The 17,500-nt window shown below is 50.9% G+C and overlaps 1 protein-coding gene across 1 annotated transcript in view; it reads right to left on the bottom strand.

The window, feature by feature from the left end:
- The window catches only part of LOC115128114 (C-myc promoter-binding protein-like), a 137,599-nt gene that overhangs the window by 52,164 nt on the left and 67,935 nt on the right, over window positions 1-17,500 (bottom strand). The window contains 4 exon segments of the mRNA XM_065012440.1: window positions 1,892-2,024; window positions 2,316-2,367; window positions 2,370-2,406; window positions 2,409-2,450. Of these exon segments, the coding sequence (XP_064868512.1) occupies window positions 1,892-2,024; window positions 2,316-2,367; window positions 2,370-2,406; window positions 2,409-2,450 (264 nt within the window).

The raw sequence follows: 17,500 nt of genomic DNA, 5'->3' as shown, positions 1-17,500 counted from the left end.
GCTAGGGCTTGGTCACTTGGAGCCCAGAGTGGGGAGAGGTCAGGATTGTCTTCATATTTGAATGTGTCTGTAACTATTCCTAAACCATGTGAAGGGCTCCACAATGTCTGTACTCCTCCTTTTCCCATTGGGGGGGAGGAGTACGGCAGTGTCTGGAACCATTGTATTACCCCTCTGATGTGGCACTTATCTTGACCTAGTATATGACCTAGAGGCTCACTGCCCTCAGTGAGCTTGTCCAGGAGGGGGTGTATTTGAGATGCCATTGGATGAGGTAATGTCTGTACTCCTCCTTTTCCCATTGGGGGGAGGAGTACGGCAGTGTCTGGAACCATTGTATGTCCCCTCTGATGTGGAACTTATCTTGACCTAGTATATGACCTAGAGGCTCACTCCCCTCAGTGAGCTTGTCCAGGAGGGGGTGTATTTGAGATGGGAGTATCTAGAATTGACAACTGATATATGCCATTGGATGAGGTAATGTGTTGGTACTATGAAGTACCAAGAACGAAAAGTAGAACCTCGTCTAAGAGACCAAACTGAACGATAATTTATAGCTAATGCTATCTGGCTATGGGATACTCCTTTTTTTAAGTAAAAGGCCCCTTGTGAAGAGTTCCTGAGCTCTGTGGTTTGTCATGTAAGTTGAGAGGGGTGGATCTTTGCTATAAAAGATCTCAGTTGCCATTATGTTGACACCCTCAGAATTCATTTAGACACTGAAGTGATCTGAGAGTCACAAGGCTATGGTGAAGCTCATATTATTAAAATATTAAGTTAAAGTAGAACTCTGACTGGTATGTGGTTTGTAACTCTCATCATTTAGTAATACAGGAAATTATCACGACAGGATCTCCGGGAGGGGTCCGGGGGGGAGAAGGGTTGGGAGTGTCAAGTGAGTATAGCCTTGCTATTGAGAAAGGCCACCGTAGGCAGACATGGCTCTCAAGAGAAGACAGGCTATGTGCTCACTGCCCACAAAATGAGGTGGAAACTGAGATGCACTTCCTAACCTCCTGACAAATGTATGACCATATTAGAGATACATATTTCCCTCAGATTACACAGATCCACAAAGAATTAAAAAACAAATCCAATTTTGATAAACTCCCATATCTACTGGGTGAAATACCACAGTGTGACATCACAGCAGCAAGATGTGTGACCTGTTGCCACGAGAAAAGGGCAACCAGTGAAGAACAAACACCATTGTAAATACAACCCATATTTATGTTGATTTATTTTCCATTTTGTACTTAAACTATTTGTACATCGTTACAACACTGTATAAAGACATAATATCACATTTGAAATGTCTTTATTCTTTTGAAACTTCTGTGAGTGTGATGTTCACTGTTAATTTCTATTGTTTATTTCACTGTTGTATATTATCTACCTCACTTGCTTTGGCAATGTTAACATATGTTTCCCCTGACAATAAAGCCCTTGAATTGAATTGAATTAAACACCACTTTGTCTGGACAGACAAAACACTGAGGAGTTTCATTCTCCTTATTGGACCTCCAGTAGTCAGACCTGAGACATCAGGAGACTCTCTGGCCAATCAGTGACATTAAACCATAAAGAATGTGTGTATTGTGTGTGTGTGTATTGTGTGTGTGTGTATTGTGTGTGTGTGTGTATTGTGTGTGTGTATGTGTGTGTGTGTATTGTGTGTGTGTGTGTATTGTGTGTGTGTGTGTATTGTGTGTGTGTGTGTATTGTGTGTGTGTGTGTAGTGTGTATGTGTGTGTAGTGTTTATGTGTGTGTGTGTGTGTGTGTGTGTGTGTGTGTGTGTGTGTGTATTGTGTGTGTGTGTGTGTGTGTATGTGTGTGTATTGTGTGTGTGTGTGTGTGTGTGTGTGTGTGTGTGTGTGTGTGTGTGTTGACCTGTTTGGTGCGTCTGAACATGGGTGCAGGGCTAGTTGGGCAGCTCTGTCGGGCAGCCAGCCGAGAGGCAGGGGGTCGGAGGCCTTCCATGGGGTCAAACAGATCAAGACTCAACACCGGGAAACCTGCATAGCTGGGGGAGGCAGAACACACTGGGGTTAACACATAGCTGGGGAGGCAGAACACACTGGGGTTAACACACTGACACATAGCTGGGGGAGGCAGAACACACTGGGGTTAACACATAGCTGGGGAGGCAGAACACACTGGGGTTAACACACTAACACATAGCTGGGGAGGCAGAACACACTGGGGTTAACACACTGACACATAGCTGGGAGAGGCAGAACACACTGGGGTTAACACACTAACACATACACACATAGAGACACACACACAGACACACACACAGTGGGTTCAGCACCTGTAGCAGAGTGGGTGCTCCTCTCCATCAGGCAGGTGGGGTAGTTCAGGGGTGTGATGAAGACTGTGTGCTCGCTGCGCTGTGATTCAGAACAATCTCTATCAGCCTGGTCTCATCTGGCTTATCGCTGTCCACCTGAGGGGAGGGACATGAAAATGTTCATGTGCTGGAAGGGAACTAGGCCTCAGGGTTGTATTAACAGCCTACCAAACAAGCCTATCCTAGGAGACAGTCCTTCACTGTGTGTAGCTCATCCCTGTCCTAGGAGACAGTCCTTCACTGTGTGTAGCTAGTCCCTGTCCTAGGAGACAGTCCTTCACTGTGTGTAGCTAGTCCCTGTCCTAGGAGACAGTCCTTCACTGTGTGTAGCTAGTCCCTGTCCTAGGAGACAGTCCTTCACTGTGTGTAGCTAGTTCCTGTCCTAGGAGACAGTCCTTCACTGTGTGTAGCTAGTCCCTGTCCTAGGAGACAGTCCTTCACTGTGTGTAGCTAGTCCCTGTCCTAGGAGACAGTCCTTCACTGTGTGTAGCCAGTCCCTGTCCTAGGAGACAGTCCTTCACTGTGTGTAGCCAGTCCCAGTCCTAAGAGAGTCCTTCACTGTGTGTAGCTAGTCCCTGTCCTAGGAGACAGTACTTCACTGTGTGTAGCTAGTCCCTGTCCTAGGAGACAGTCCTTCACTGTGTGTAGCCAGTCCCTGTTCTAGGAGACAGTGCTTCACTGTGTGTAGCCAGTCCCTGTCCTAGGAGATAGTCCTTCACTGTGTGTAGCTAGTCCCTGTCCTAGGAGACAGTCCTTCACTGTGTGTAGGCAGCTAGTCCCTGTCCTAGGAGACAGTCATTCACTGTGTGTAGCTAGTCCCTGTCCTAGGAGACAGTCCTTCACTGTGTGTAGCCAGTCCCTGTCCTAGGAGACAGTCCTTCACTGTGTGTAGCTAGTCCCTGTCCTAGGAGAGTCCTTCATTGTGTGTAGCTAGTCCCTGTCCTAGGAGACAGTCCTTCACTGTGTGTAGCCAGTCCCTGTCCTAGGAGACAGTCCTTCACTGTGTGTAGCCAGTCCCTGTCCTAGGAGATAGTCCTTCACTGTGTGTAGCTAGTCCCTGTCCTAGGAGACAGTCCTTCACTGTGTGTAGCTAGTCCCTGTCCTAGGAGACAGTCCTTCACTGTGTGTAGCCAGTCCCTGTCCTAGGAGACAGTCCTTCACTGTGTGTAGCTAGTCCCAGTCCTAAGAGAGTCCTTCACTGTGTGTAGCCAGTCCCTGTCCTAGGAGACAGTCCTTCACTGTGTGTAGCTAGTCCCTGTCCTAGGAGACAGTCCTTCATTGTGTGTAGCTAGTCCCTGTCCTAGGAGACAGTCCTTCACTGTGTGTAGCTAGTCCCTGTCCTAGGAGACAGTCATTCACTGTGTGTAGCTAGTCCCTGTCCTAGGAGACAGTCCTTCACTGTGTGTAGCTAGTCCCTGTCCTAGGAGACAGTCCTTCACTGTGTGTAGCTAGTCCCTGTCCTAGGAGACAGTCCTTCACTGTGTGTAGCTAGTCCCTGTCCTAGGAGACAGTCCTTCACTGTGTGTAGCTAGTTCCTGTCCTAGGAGACAGTCCTTCACTGTGTGTAGCTAGTCCCTGTCCTAGGAGACAGTCCTTCACTGTGTGTAGCTAGTCCCTGTCCTAGGAGACAGTCCTTCACTGTGTGTAGCCAGTCCCTGTCCTAGGAGACAGTCCTTCACTGTGTGTAGCCAGTCCCAGTCCTAAGAGAGTCCTTCACTGTGTGTAGCTAGTCCCTGTCCTAGGAGACAGTCCTTCACTGTGTGTAGCTAGTCCCTGTCCTAGGAGACAGTCCTTCACTGTGTGTAGCCAGTCTCTGTCCTAGGAGATAGTCCTTCACTGTGTAGCTAGTCCCTGTCCTAGGAGACAGTCCTTCACTGTGTGTAGCTAGTCCCTGTCCTAGGAGACAGTCATTCACTGTGTGTAGCTAGTTCCTGTCCTAGGAGACAGTCATTCACTGTGTGTAGCCAGTCCCTGTCCTAGGAGACAGTCCTTCACTGTGTGTAGCTAGTCCCTGTCCTAGGAGACAGTCCTTCATTGTGTGTAGCTAGTCCCTGTCCTAGGAGACAGTCCTTCACTGTGTGTAGCCAGTCCCTGTCCTAGGAGATAGTCCTTCACTGTGTGTAGCTAGTCCCTGTCCTAGGAGACAGTCATTCACTGTGTGTAGCTAGTCCCTGTCCTAGGAGACAGTCATTCACTGTGTGTAGCTAGTTCCTGTCCTAGGAGACAGTCCTTCACTGTGTGTAGCTAGTCCCTGTCCTAGGAGACAGTCCTTCACTGTGTGTAGCCAGTCCCTGTCCTAGGAGACAGTCCTTCACTGTGTGTAGCTAGTCCCAGTCCTAAGAGAGTCCTTCACTGTGTGTAGCCAGTCCCTGTCCTAGGAGACAGTCCTTCACTGTGTGTAGCTAGTCCCTGTCCCAGGAGACAGTCATTCACTGTGTGTAGCTAGTCCCTGTCCTAGGAGAGTCCTTCACTGTGTGTAGCTAGTCCCTGTCCTAGGAGACAGTCCTTCACTGTGTGTAGCTAGTCCCTGTCCTAGGAGACAGTCCTTCACTGTGTGTAGCCAGTCCCTGTCCTAGGAGACAGTCCTTCACTGTGTGTAGCTAGTCCCAGTCCTAAGAGAGTCCTTCACTGTGTGTAGCCAGTCCCTGTCCTAGGAGACAGTCCTTCACTGTGTGTAGCTAGTCCCTGTCCTAGGAGACAGTCCTTCATTGTGTGTAGCTAGTCCCTGTCCTAGGAGACAGTCCTTCACTGTGTGTAGCTAGTCCCTGTCCTAGGAGACAGTCCTTCACTGTGTGTAGCTAGTCCCTGTCCTAGGAGACAGTCCTTCACTGTGTGTAGCTAGTCCCTGTCCTAGGAGACAGTCCTTCACTGTGTGCTAGTCCCTGTCCTAGGAGACAGTCCTTCACTGTGTGTAGCTAGTCCCTGTCCTAGGAGACAGTCCTTCACTGTGTGTAGCTAGTTCCTGTCCTTGGAGACAGTCCTTCACTGTGTGTAGCTAGTCCCTGTCCTAGGAGACAGTCCTTCACTGTGTGTAGCTAGTCCCTGTCTTAGGAGACAGTCCTTCACTGTGTGGGAGGCAGCCAGTCCCTGTCCTAGGAGACAGTCCTTCACTGTGTGTAGCCAGTCCCAGTCCTAAGAGAGTCCTTCACTGTGTGTAGCTAGTCCCTGTCCTAGGAGACAGTCCTTCACTGTGTGTAGCTAGTCCCTGTCCTAGGAGACAGTCCTTCACTGTGTGTAGCCAGTCCCTGTCCTAGGGGGACAGTCCTTCACTGTGTGTAGCCAGTCTCTGTCCTAGGAGATAGTCCTTCACTGTGTAGCTAGTCCCTGTCCTAGGAGACAGTCCTTCACTGTGTGTAGCTAGTCCCTGTCCTAGGAGACAGTCATTCACTGTGTGTAGCTAGTTCCTGTCCTAGGAGACAGTCATTCACTGTGTGTAGCCAGTCCCTGTCCTAGGAGACAGTCCTTCACTGTGTGTAGCTAGTCCCTGTCCTAGGAGACAGTCCTTCATTGTGTGTAGCTAGTCCCTGTCCTAGGAGACAGTCCTTCACTGTGTGTAGCCAGTCCCTGTCCTAGGAGATAGTCCTTCACTGTGTGTAGCTAGTCCCTGTCCTAGGAGACAGTCATTCACTGTGTGTAGCTAGTCCCTGTCCTAGGAGACAGTCATTCACTGTGTGTAGCTAGTTCCTGTCCTAGGAGACAGTCCTTCACTGTGTGTAGCTAGTCCCTGTCCTAGGAGACAGTCCTTCACTGTGTGTAGCTAGTCCCTGTCCTAGGAGACAGTCCTTCACTGTGTGTAGCTAGTCCCTGTCCTAGGAGACAGTCATTCACTGTGTGTAGCTAGTCCCTGTCCTAGGAGACAGTCCTTCACTGTGTGTAGCCAGTCCCTGTCCTAGGAGATAGTCCTTCACTGTGTGTAGCTAGTCCCTGTCCTAGGAGACAGTCATTCACTGTGTGTAGCTAGTCCCTGTCATAGGAGACAGTCATTCACTGTGTGTAGCTAGTTCCTGTCCTAGGAGACAGTCCTTCACTGTGTGTAGCTAGTCCCTGTCCTAGGAGACAGTCCTTCACTGTGTGTAGCCAGTCCCTGTCCTAGGAGACAGTCCTTCACTGTGTGTAGCTAGTCCCAGTCCTAAGAGAGTCCTTCACTGTGTGTAGCCAGTCCCTGTCCTAGGAGACAGTCCTTCACTGTGTGTAGCTAGTCCCTGTCCCAGGAGACAGTCATTCACTGTGTGTAGCTAGTCCCTGTCCTAGGAGAGTCCTTCACTGTGTGTAGCTAGTCCCTGTCCTAGGAGACAGTCCTTCACTGTGTGTAGCCAGTCCCTGTCCTAGGAGACAGTCCTTCACTGTGTGTAGCTAGTCCCAGTCCTAAGAGAGTCCTTCACTGTGTGTAGCCAGTCCCTGTCCTAGGAGACAGTCCTTCACTGTGTGTAGCTAGTCCCTGTCCTAGGAGACAGTCCTTCATTGTGTGTAGCTAGTCCCTGTCCTAGGAGACAGTCCTTCACTGTGTGTAGCTAGTCCCTGTCCTAGGAGACAGTCATTCACTGTGTGTAGCTAGTCCCTGTCCTAGGAGACAGTCCTTCACTGTGTGTAGCTAGTCCCTGTCCTAGGAGACAGTCCTTCACTGTGTGTAGCTAGTCCCTGTCCTAGGAGACAGTCCTTCACTGTGTGTAGCTAGTCCCTGTCCTAGGAGACAGTCCTTCACTGTGTGTAGCTAGTCCATGTCCTAGGAGACAGTCCTTCACTGTGTGTAGCTAGTCCCTGTCCTAGGAGACAGTCCTTCACTGTGTGTAGCTAGTTCCTGTCCTTGGAGACAGTCCTTCACTGTGTGTAGCTAGTCCCTGTCCTAGGAGACAGTCCTTCACTGTTTGTAGCTAGTCCCTGTCCTAGGAGACAGTCCTTCACTGTGTGTAGCCAGTCCCTGTCCTAGGAGACAGTCCTTCACTGTGTGTAGCCAGTCCCAGTCCTAAGAGAGTCCTTCACTGTGTGTAGCTAGTCCCTGTCCTAGGAGACAGTCCTTCACTGTGTGTAGCTAGTCCCTGTCCTAGGAGACAGTCCTTCACTGTGTGTAGCCAGTCCCTGTCCTAGGAGACAGTCCTTCACTGTGTGTAGCCAGTCTCTGTCCTAGGAGATAGTCCTTCACTGTGTAGCTAGTCCCTGTCCTAGGAGACAGTCCTTCACTGTGTGTAGCTAGTCCCTGTCCTAGGAGACAGTCATTCACTGTGTGTAGCCAGTCCCTGTCCTAGGAGACAGTCCTTCACTGTGTGTAGCTAGTCCCTGTCCTAGGAGACAGTCCTTCATTGTGTGTAGCTAGTCCCTGTCCTAGGAGACAGTCCTTCACTGTGTGTAGCCAGTCCCTGTCCTAGGAGATAGTCCTTCACTGTGTGTAGCTAGTCCCTGTCCTAGGAGACAGTCATTCACTGTGTGTAGCTAGTCCCTGTCCTAGGAGACAGTCATTCACTGTGTGTAGCTAGTTCCTGTCCTAGGAGACAGTCCTTCACTGTGTGTAGCTAGTCCCTGTCCTAGGAGACAGTCCTTCACTGTGTGTAGCTAGTCCCTGTCCTAGGAGACAGTCATTCACTGTGTGTAGCTAGTCCCTGTCCTAGGAGACAGTCCTTCACTGTGTGTAGCTAGTCCCTGTCCTAGGAGACAGTCCTTCACTGTGTGTAGCTAGTCCCTGTCCTAGGAGACAGTCCTTCACTGTGTGTAGCTAGTCCCTGTCCTAGGAGACAGTCCTTCACTGTGTGTAGCTAGTCCATGTCCTAGGAGACAGTCCTTCACTGTGTGTAGCTAGTCCCTGTCCTAGGAGACAGTCCTTCACTGTGTGTAGCTAGTTCCTGTCCTTGGAGACAGTCCTTCACTGTGTGTAGCTAGTCCCTGTCCTAGGAGACAGTCCTTCACTGTTTGTAGCTAGTCCCTGTCCTAGGAGACAGTCCTTCACTGTGTGTAGCCAGTCCCTGTCCTAGGAGACAGTCCTTCACTGTGTGTAGCCAGTCCCAGTCCTAAGAGAGTCCTTCACTGTGTGTAGCTAGTCCCTGTCCTAGGAGACAGTCCTTCACTGTGTGTAGCTAGTCCCTGTCCTAGGAGACAGTCCTTCACTGTGTAGCTAGTCCCTGTCCTAGGAGACAGTCCTTCACTGTGTGTAGCTAGTCCCTGTCCTAGGAGACAGTCATTCACTGTGTGTAGCCAGTCCCTGTCCTAGGAGACAGTCCTTCACTGTGTATAGCTAGTCCCTGTCCTAGGAGACAGTCCTTCATTGTGTGTAGCTAGTCCCTGTCCTAGGAGACAGTCCTTCACTGTGTGTAGCCAGTCCCTGTCCTAGGAGATAGTCCTTCACTGTGTGTAGCTAGTCCCTGTCCTAGGAGACAGTCATTCACTGTGTGTAGCTAGTCCCTGTCCTAGGAGACAGTCATTCACTGTGTGTAGCTAGTTCCTGTCCTAGGAGACAGTCCTTCACTGTGTGTAGCTAGTCCCTGTCCTAGGAGACAGTCCTTCACTGTGTGTAGCTAGTCCCTGTCCTAGGAGACAGTCCTTCACTGTGTGTAGCTAGTCCCTGTCCTAGGAGACAGTCATTCACTGTGTGTAGCTAGTTCCTGTCCTAGGAGACAGTCCTTCACTGTGTGTAGCTAGTCCCTGTCCTAGGAGACAGTCCTTCACTGTGTGTAGCTAGTCCCTGTCCTAGGAGACAGTCCTTCACTGTGTGTAGCTAGTCCCTGTCCTAGGAGACAGTCCTTCACTGTGTGTAGCTAGTCCCTGTCCTAGGAGACAGTCCTTCACTGTGTGTAGCTAGTCCCTGTCCTAGGAGACAGTCCTTCACTGTGTGTAGCTAGTCCCTGTCCTAGGAGACAGTCCTTCACTGTGTGTAGCTAGTCCCTGTCCTAGGAGACAGTCCTTCACTGTGTGTAGCTAGTCCCTGTCCTAGGAGACAGTCCTTCACTGTGTGTAGCCAGTCCCTGTCCTAGGAGACAGTCCTTCACTGTGTGTAGCCAGTCCCAGTCCTAAGAGAGTCCTTCACTGTGTGTAGCTAGTCCCTGTCTAGGAGACAGTCCTTCACTGTGTGTAGCTAGTCCCTGTCCTAGGAGACAGTCCTTCACTGTGTGTAGCCAGTCTCTGTCCTAGGAGATAGTCCTTCACTGTGTAGCTAGTCCCTGTCCTAGGAGACAGTCCTTCACTGTGTGTAGCTAGTCCCTGTCCTAGGAGACAGTCATTCACTGTGTGTAGCTAGTTCCTGTCCTAGGAGACAGTCATTCACTGTGTGTAGCCAGTCCCTGTCCTAGGAGACAGTCCTTCACTGTGTGTAGCTAGTCCCTGTCCTAGGAGACAGTCCTTCATTGTGTGTAGCTAGTCCCTGTCCTAGGAGACAGTCCTTCACTGTGTGTAGCCAGTCCCTGTCCTAGGAGATAGTCCTTCACTGTGTGTAGCTAGTCCCTGTCCTAGGAGACAGTCATTCACTGTGTGTAGCTAGTCCCTGTCCTAGGAGACAGTCCTTCACTGTGTGTAGCTAGTCCCTGTCCTAGGAGACAGTCCTTCACTGTGTGTAGCTAGTCCCTGTCCTAGGAGACAGTCCTTCACTGTGTGTAGCTAGTCCCTGTCCTAGGAGACAGTCCTTCACTGTGTGTAGCTAGTCCATGTCCTAGGAGACAGTCCTTCACTGTGTGTAGCTAGTCCCTGTCCTAGGAGACAGTCCTTCACTGTGTGTAGCTAGTTCCTGTCCTTGGAGACAGTCCTTCACTGTGTGTAGCTAGTCCCTGTCCTAGGAGACAGTCCTTCACTGTTTGTAGCTAGTCCCTGTCCTAGGAGACAGTCCTTCACTGTGTGTAGCCAGTCCCTGTCCTAGGAGACAGTCCTTCACTGTGTGTAGCCAGTCCCAGTCCTAAGAGAGTCCTTCACTGTGTGTAGCTAGTCCCTGTCCTAGGAGACAGTCCTTCACTGTGTGTAGCTAGTCCCTGTCCTAGGAGACAGTCCTTCACTGTGTAGCTAGTCCCTGTCCTAGGAGACAGTCCTTCACTGTGTGTAGCTAGTCCCTGTCCTAGGAGACAGTCATTCACTGTGTGTAGCCAGTCCCTGTCCTAGGAGACAGTCCTTCACTGTGTATAGCTAGTCCCTGTCCTAGGAGACAGTCCTTCATTGTGTGTAGCTAGTCCCTGTCCTAGGAGACAGTCCTTCACTGTGTGTAGCCAGTCCCTGTCCTAGGAGATAGTCCTTCACTGTGTGTAGCTAGTCCCTGTCCTAGGAGACAGTCATTCACTGTGTGTAGCTAGTCCCTGTCCTAGGAGACAGTCATTCACTGTGTGTAGCTAGTTCCTGTCCTAGGAGACAGTCCTTCACTGTGTGTAGCTAGTCCCTGTCCTAGGAGACAGTCCTTCACTGTGTGTAGCTAGTCCCTGTCCTAGGAGACAGTCCTTCACTGTGTGTAGCTAGTCCCTGTCCTAGGAGACAGTCATTCACTGTGTGTAGCTAGTTCCTGTCCTAGGAGACAGTCCTTCACTGTGTGTAGCTAGTCCCTGTCCTAGGAGACAGTCCTTCACTGTGTGTAGCTAGTCCCTGTCCTAGGAGACAGTCCTTCACTGTGTGTAGCTAGTCCCTGTCCTAGGAGACAGTCCTTCACTGTGTGTAGCTAGTCCCTGTCCTAGGAGACAGTCCTTCACTGTGTGTAGCTAGTCCCTGTCCTAGGAGACAGTCCTTCACTGTGTGTAGCTAGTCCCTGTCCTAGGAGACAGTCCTTCACTGTGTGTAGCTAGTCCCTGTCCTAGGAGACAGTCCTTCACTGTGTGTAGCTAGTCACTGTCCTAGGAGACAGTCCTTCACTGTGTGTAGCCAGTCCCTGTCCTAGGAGACAGTCCTTCACTGTGTGTAGCCAGTCCCAGTCCTAAGAGAGTCCTTCACTGTGTGTAGCTAGTCCCTGTCCTAGGAGACAGTCCTTCACTGTGTGTAGCTAGTCCCTGTCCTAGGAGACAGTCCTTCACTGTGTGTAGCCAGTCTCTGTCCTAGGAGATAGTCCTTCACTGTGTAGCTAGTCCCTGTCCTAGGAGACAGTCCTTCACTGTGTGTAGCTAGTCCCTGTCCTAGGAGACAGTCATTCACTGTGTGTAGCTAGTTCCTGTCCTAGGAGACAGTCATTCACTGTGTGTAGCCAGTCCCTGTCCTAGGAGACAGTCCTTCACTGTGTGTAGCTAGTCCCTGTCCTAGGAGACAGTCCTTCATTGTGTGTAGCTAGTCCCTGTCCTAGGAGACAGTCCTTCACTGTGTGTAGCCAGTCCCTGTCCTAGGAGATAGTCCTTCACTGTGTGTAGCTAGTCCCTGTCCTAGGAGACAGTCCTTCACTGTGTGTAGCTAGTCCCTGTCCTAGGAGACAGTCCTTCACTGTGTGTAGCTAGTCCCTGTCCTAGGAGACAGTCCTTCACTGTGTGTAGCTAGTCCCTGTCCTAGGAGACAGTCATTCACTGTGTGTAGCTAGTCCCTGTCCTAGGAGACAGTCCTTCACTGTATGTAGCTAGTCCCTGTCCTAGGAGACAGTCCTTCACTGTGTGTAGCTAGTCCCTGTCCTAGGAGACAGTCATTCACTGTGTGTAGCTAGTCCCTGTCCTAGGAGACAGTCCTTCACTGTGTGTAGCTAGTCCCTGTCCTAGGAGACAGTCCTTCACTGTGTGTAGCTAGTCCCTGTCCTAGGAGACAGTCCTTCACTGTGTGTAGCTAGTCCCTGTCCTAGGAGACAGTCCTTCACTGTGTGTAGCTAGTCCCTGTCCTAGGAGACAGTCCTTCACTGTGTGTAGCCAGTCCCTGTCCTAGGAGACAGTCCTTCACTGTGTGTAGCTAGTCCCTGTCCTAGGAGACAGTCCTTCATTGTGTGTAGCTAGTCCCTGTCCTAGGAGACAGTCCTTCACTGTGTGTAGCTAGTCCCTGTCCTAGGAGACAGTCATTCACTGTGTGTAGCTAGTCCCTGTCCTAGGAGACAGTCCTTCACTGTGTGTAGCTAGTCCCTGTCCTAGGAGACAGTCCTTCACTGTGTGTAGCTAGTCCCTGTCCTAGGAGACAGTCCTTCACTGTGTGTAGCTAGTCCCTGTCCTAGGAGACAGTCCTTCACTGTGTGTAGCTAGTCCCTGTCCTAGGAGACAGTCCTTCACTGTGTGTAGCTAGTTCCTGTCCTAGGAGACAGTCCTTCACTGTGTGTAGCTAGTCCCTGTCCTAGGAGACAGTCCTTCACTGTGTGTAGCTAGTCCCTGTCCTAGGAGACAGTCCTTCACTGTGTGTAGCCAGTCCCTGTCCTAGGAGACAGTCCTTCACTGTGTGTAGCCAGTCTCTGTCCTAGGAGATAGTCCTTCACTGTGTAGCTAGTCCCTGTCCTAGGAGACAGTCCTTCACTGTGTGTAGCTAGTCCCTGTCCTAGGAGACAGTCATTCACTGTGTGTAGCTAGTTCCTGTCCTAGGAGACAGTCATTCACTGTGTGTAGCCAGTCCCTGTCCTAGGAGACAGTCCTTCACTGTGTGTAGCTAGTCCCTGTCCTAGGAGACAGTCCTTCATTGTGTGTAGCTAGTCCCTGTCCTAGGAGACAGTCCTTCACTGTGTGTAGCCAGTCCCTGTCCTAGGAGATAGTCCTTCACTGTGTGTAGCTAGTCCCTGTCCTAGGAGACAGTCATTCACTGTGTGTAGCTAGTCCCTGTCCTAGGAGACAGTCATTCACTGTGTGTAGCTAGTTCCTGTCCTAGGAGACAGTCCTTCACTGTGTGTAGCTAGTCCCTGTCCTAGGAGACAGTCCTTCACTGTGTGTAGCCAGTCCCTGTCCTAGGAGACAGTCCTTCACTGTGTGTAGCCAGTCTCTGTCCTAGGAGATAGTCCTTCACTGTGTAGCTAGTGCCTGTCCTAGGAGACAGTCCTTCACTGTGTGTAGCTAGTCCCTGTCCTAGGAGACAGTCATTCACTGTGTGTAGCTAGTTCCTGTCCTAGGAGACAGTCATTCACTGTGTGTAGCCAGTCCCTGTCCTAGGAGACAGTCCTTCACTGTGTGTAGCTAGTCCCTGTCCTAGGAGACAGTCCTTCATTGTGTGTAGCTAGTCCCTGTCCTAAGAGACAGTCCTTCACTGTGTGTAGCCAGTCCCTGTCCTAGGAGATAGTCCTTCACTGTGTGTAGCTAGTCCCTGTCCTAGGAGACAGTCCTTCACTGTGTGTAGCTAGTCCCTGTCCTAGGAGACAGTCCTTCACTGTGTGTAGCTAGTCCCTGTCCTAGGAGACAGTCCTTCACTGTGTGTAGCTAGTCCCTGTCCTAGGAGACAGTCCTTCACTGTGTGTAGCTAGTCCCTGTCCTAGGAGACAGTCCTTCACTGTGTGTAGCTAGTCCCTGTCCCAGGAGACAGTCCTTCACTGTGTGTAGCTAGTCCCTGTCCTAGGAGACAGTCCTTCACTGTGTGTAGCTAGTCCCTGTCCTAGGAGACAGTCCTTCACTGTGTGTAGCTAGTCCCTGTCCTAGAGACAGTCCTTCACTGTGTGTAGCTAGTCCCTGTCCTAGGAGACAGTCCTTCACTGTGTGTAGCTAGTCCCTGTCCTAGGAGACAGTCATTCACTGTGTGTAGCTAGTCCCTGTCCTAGGAGACAGTCCTTCACTGTGTGTAGCTAGTCCCTGTCCTAGGAGACAGTCCTTCACTGTGTGTAGCTAGTCCCTGTCCTAGAGACAGTCCTTCACTGTGTGTAGCTAGTCCCTGTCCTAGGAGACAGTCCTTCACTGTGTGTAGCTAGTCCCTGTCCTAGGAGACAGTCCTTCACTGTGTGTAGCTAGTTCCTGTCCTAGGAGACAGTCCTTCACTGTGTGTAGCTAGTCCCTGTCCTAGGAGACAGTCCTTCACTGTGTGTAGCTAGTCCCTGTCCTAGGAGACAGTCCTTCACTGTGTGTAGCTAGTCCCTGTCCTAGGAGACAGTCCTTCACTGTGTGTAGCTAGTTCCTGTCCTAGGAGACAGTCCTTCACTGTGTGTAGCTAGTCCCTGTCCTAGGAGACAGTCCTTCACTGTGTGTAGCTAGTCCCTGTCCTAGGAGACAGTCCTTCACTGTGTGTAGCTAGTCCCTGTCCTAGGAGACAGTCATTCACTGTGTGTAGCTAGTTCCTGTCCTAGGAGACAGTCATTCACTGTGTGTAGCCAGTCCCTGTCCTAGGAGACAGTCCTTCACTGTGTGTAGCTAGTCCCTGTCCTAGGAGACAGTCCTTCATTGTGTGTAGCTAGTCCCTGTCCTAGGAGACAGTCCTTCACTGTGTGTAGCCAGTCCCTGTCCTAGGAGATAGTCCTTCACTGTGTGTAGCTAGTCCCTGTCCTAGGAGACAGTCATTCACTGTGTGTAGCTAGTCCCTGTCCTAGGAGACAGTCATTCACTGTGTGTAGCTAGTTCCTGTCCTAGGAGACAGTCCTTCACTGTGTGTAGCTAGTCCCTGTCCTAGGAGACAGTCCTTCACTGTGTGTAGCCAGTCCCTGTCCTAGGAGACAGTCCTTCACTGTGTGTAGCCAGTCTCTGTCCTAGGAGATAGTCCTTCACTGTGTAGCTAGTGCCTGTCCTAGGAGACAGTCCTTCACTGTGTGTGTAGCTAGTCCCTGTCCTAGGAGACAGTCATTCACTGTGTGTAGCTAGTTCCTGTCCTAGGAGACAGTCATTCACTGTGTGTAGCCAGTCCCTGTCCTAGGAGACAGTCCTTCACTGTGTAGCTAGTCCCTGTCCTAGGAGACAGTCCTTCATTGTGTGTAGCTAGTCCCTGTCCTAAGAGACAGTCCTTCACTGTGTGTAGCCAGTCCCTGTCCTAGGAGATAGTCCTTCACTGTGTGTAGCTAGTCCCTGTCCTAGGAGACAGTCCTTCACTGTGTGTAGCTAGTCCCTGTCCTAGGAGACAGTCCTTCACTGTGTGTAGCTAGTCCCTGTCCTAGGAGACAGTCCTTCACTGTGTGTAGCTAGTCCCTGTCCTAGGAGACAGTCATTCACTGTGTGTAGCTAGTCCCTGTCCTAGGAGACAGTCCTTCACTGTGTGTAGCTAGTCCCTGTCCTAGGAGACAGTCCTTCACTGTGTGTAGCTAGTCCCTGTCCTAGGAGACAGTCCTTCACTGTGTAGCTAGTCCCTGTCCTAGGAGACAGTCCTTCACTGTGTGTAGCTAGTCCCTGTCCTAGGAGACAGTCCTTCACTGTGTGTAGCTAGTCCCTGTCCTAGGAGACAGTCCTTCACTGTGTGTAGCTAGTCCCTGTCCTAGGAGACAGTCCTTCACTGTGTGTAGCTAGTCCCTGTCCTAGGAGACAGTCCTTCACTGTGTGTAGCTAGTCCCTGTCCTAGGAGACAGTCCTTCACTGTGTGTAGCTAGTCCCTGTCCTAGGAGACAGTCCTTCACTGTGTGTAGCTAGTCCCTGTCCTAGGAGACAGTCCTTCACTGTGTGTAGCTAGTCCCTGTCCTAGGAGACAGTCCTTCACTGTGTGTAGCTAGTTCCTGTCCTAGGAGACAGTCCTTCACTGTGTGTAGCTAGTCCCTGTCCTAGGAGACAGTCCTTCACTGTGTGTAGCTAGTCCCTGTCCTAGGAGACAGTCCTTCACTGTGTGTAGCCAGTCCCTGTCCTAGGAGACAGTCCTTCACTGTGTGTAGCCAGTCCCAGTCCTAAGAGAGTCCTTCACTGTGTGTAGCTAGTCCCTGTCCTAGGAGACAGTCCTTCACTGTGTGTAGCTAGTCCCTGTCCTAGGAGACAGTCCTTCACTGTGTGTGTAGCCAGTCCCTGTCCTAGGAGACAGTCCTTCACTGTGTGTAGCCAGTCTCTGTCCTAGGAAATAGTCCTTCACTGTGTAGCTAGTCCCTGTCCTAGGAGACAGTCCTTCACTGTGTGTAGCTAGTCCCTGTCCTAGGAGACAGTCATTCACTGTTCACTGTCATTCACTGTGTGTAGCCAGTTCCTGTCCTAGGAGACAGTCCTTCACTGTGTGTAGCCAGTCCCTGTCCTAGGAGACAGTCCTTCACTGTGTGTAGCTAGTCCCAGTCCTTCATCCTAGGAGACAGTCCTTCACTGTGTGTAGCCAGTCCCTGTCCTAGGAGATAGTCCTTCACTGTGTGTAGCTAGTCCCTGTCCTAGGAGACAGTCATTCACTGTGTGTAGCTAGTCCCTGTCCTAGGAGACAGTCATTCACTGTGTGTAGCTAGTTCCTGTCCTAGGAGACAGTCCTTCACTGTGTGTAGCTAGTCCCTGTCCTAGGAGACAGTCCTTCACTGTGTGTAGCCAGTCCCTGTCCTAGGAGACAGTCCTTCACTGTGTGTAGCTAGTCCCAGTCCTAAGAGAGTCCTTCACTGTGTGTAGCCAGTCCCTGTCCTAGGAGACAGTCCTTCACTGTGTGTAGCTAGTCCCTGTCCCAGGAGACAGTCATTCACTGTGTGTAGCTAGTCCCTGTGTGTAGTCCCTAGGAGACAGTCCTTCACTGTGTGTAGCTAGTCCCTGTCCTAGGAGACAGTCCTTCACTGTGTGTAGCCAGTCCCTGTCCTAGGAGACAGTCCTTCACTGTGTGTAGCTAGTCCCTGTCCTAAGAGAGTCCTTCACTGTGTGTAGCTAGTCCCTGTCCTAGGAGACAGTCCTTCACTGTCCTTCACTGTGTAGCTAGTCCCTGTCCTAGGAGACAGTCCTTCATTGTGTGTAGCTAGTCCCTGTCCTAGGAGACAGTCCTTCACTGTGTGTAGCTAGTCCCTGTCCTAGGAGACAGTCATTCACTGTGTGTAGCTAGTCCCTGTCCTAGGAGACAGTCCTTCACTGTGTGTAGCTAGTCCCTGTCCTAGGAGACAGTCCTTCACTGTGTGTAGCTAGTCCCTGTCCTAGGAGACAGTCCTTCACTGTGTGTAGCTAGTCCCTGTCCTAGGAGACAGTCCTTCACTGTGTGTAGCTAGTCCCTGTCCTAGGAGACAGTCCTTCACTGTGTGTAGCTAGTCCCTGTCCTAGGAGACAGTCCTTCACTGTGTGTAGCTAGTTCCTGTCCTTGGAGACAGTCCTTCACTGTGTGTAGCTAGTCCCTGTCCTAGGAGACAGTCCTTCACTGTGTGTAGCTAGTCCCTGTCCTAGGAGACAGTCCTTCACTGTGTGTAGCCAGTCCCTGTCCTAGGAGACAGTCCTTCACTGTGTGTAGCCAGTCCCAGTCCTAAGAGAGTCCTTCACTGT

This window comes from Oncorhynchus nerka, linkage group LG27 (assembly GCF_034236695.1).
Source record: "Oncorhynchus nerka isolate Pitt River linkage group LG27, Oner_Uvic_2.0, whole genome shotgun sequence".
Lineage (NCBI taxonomy): Eukaryota > Metazoa > Chordata > Actinopteri > Salmoniformes > Salmonidae > Oncorhynchus > Oncorhynchus nerka.
Note: the sequence above shows the minus strand (reverse complement) of the source record. Positions and strands in the feature narration are given on the sequence as shown.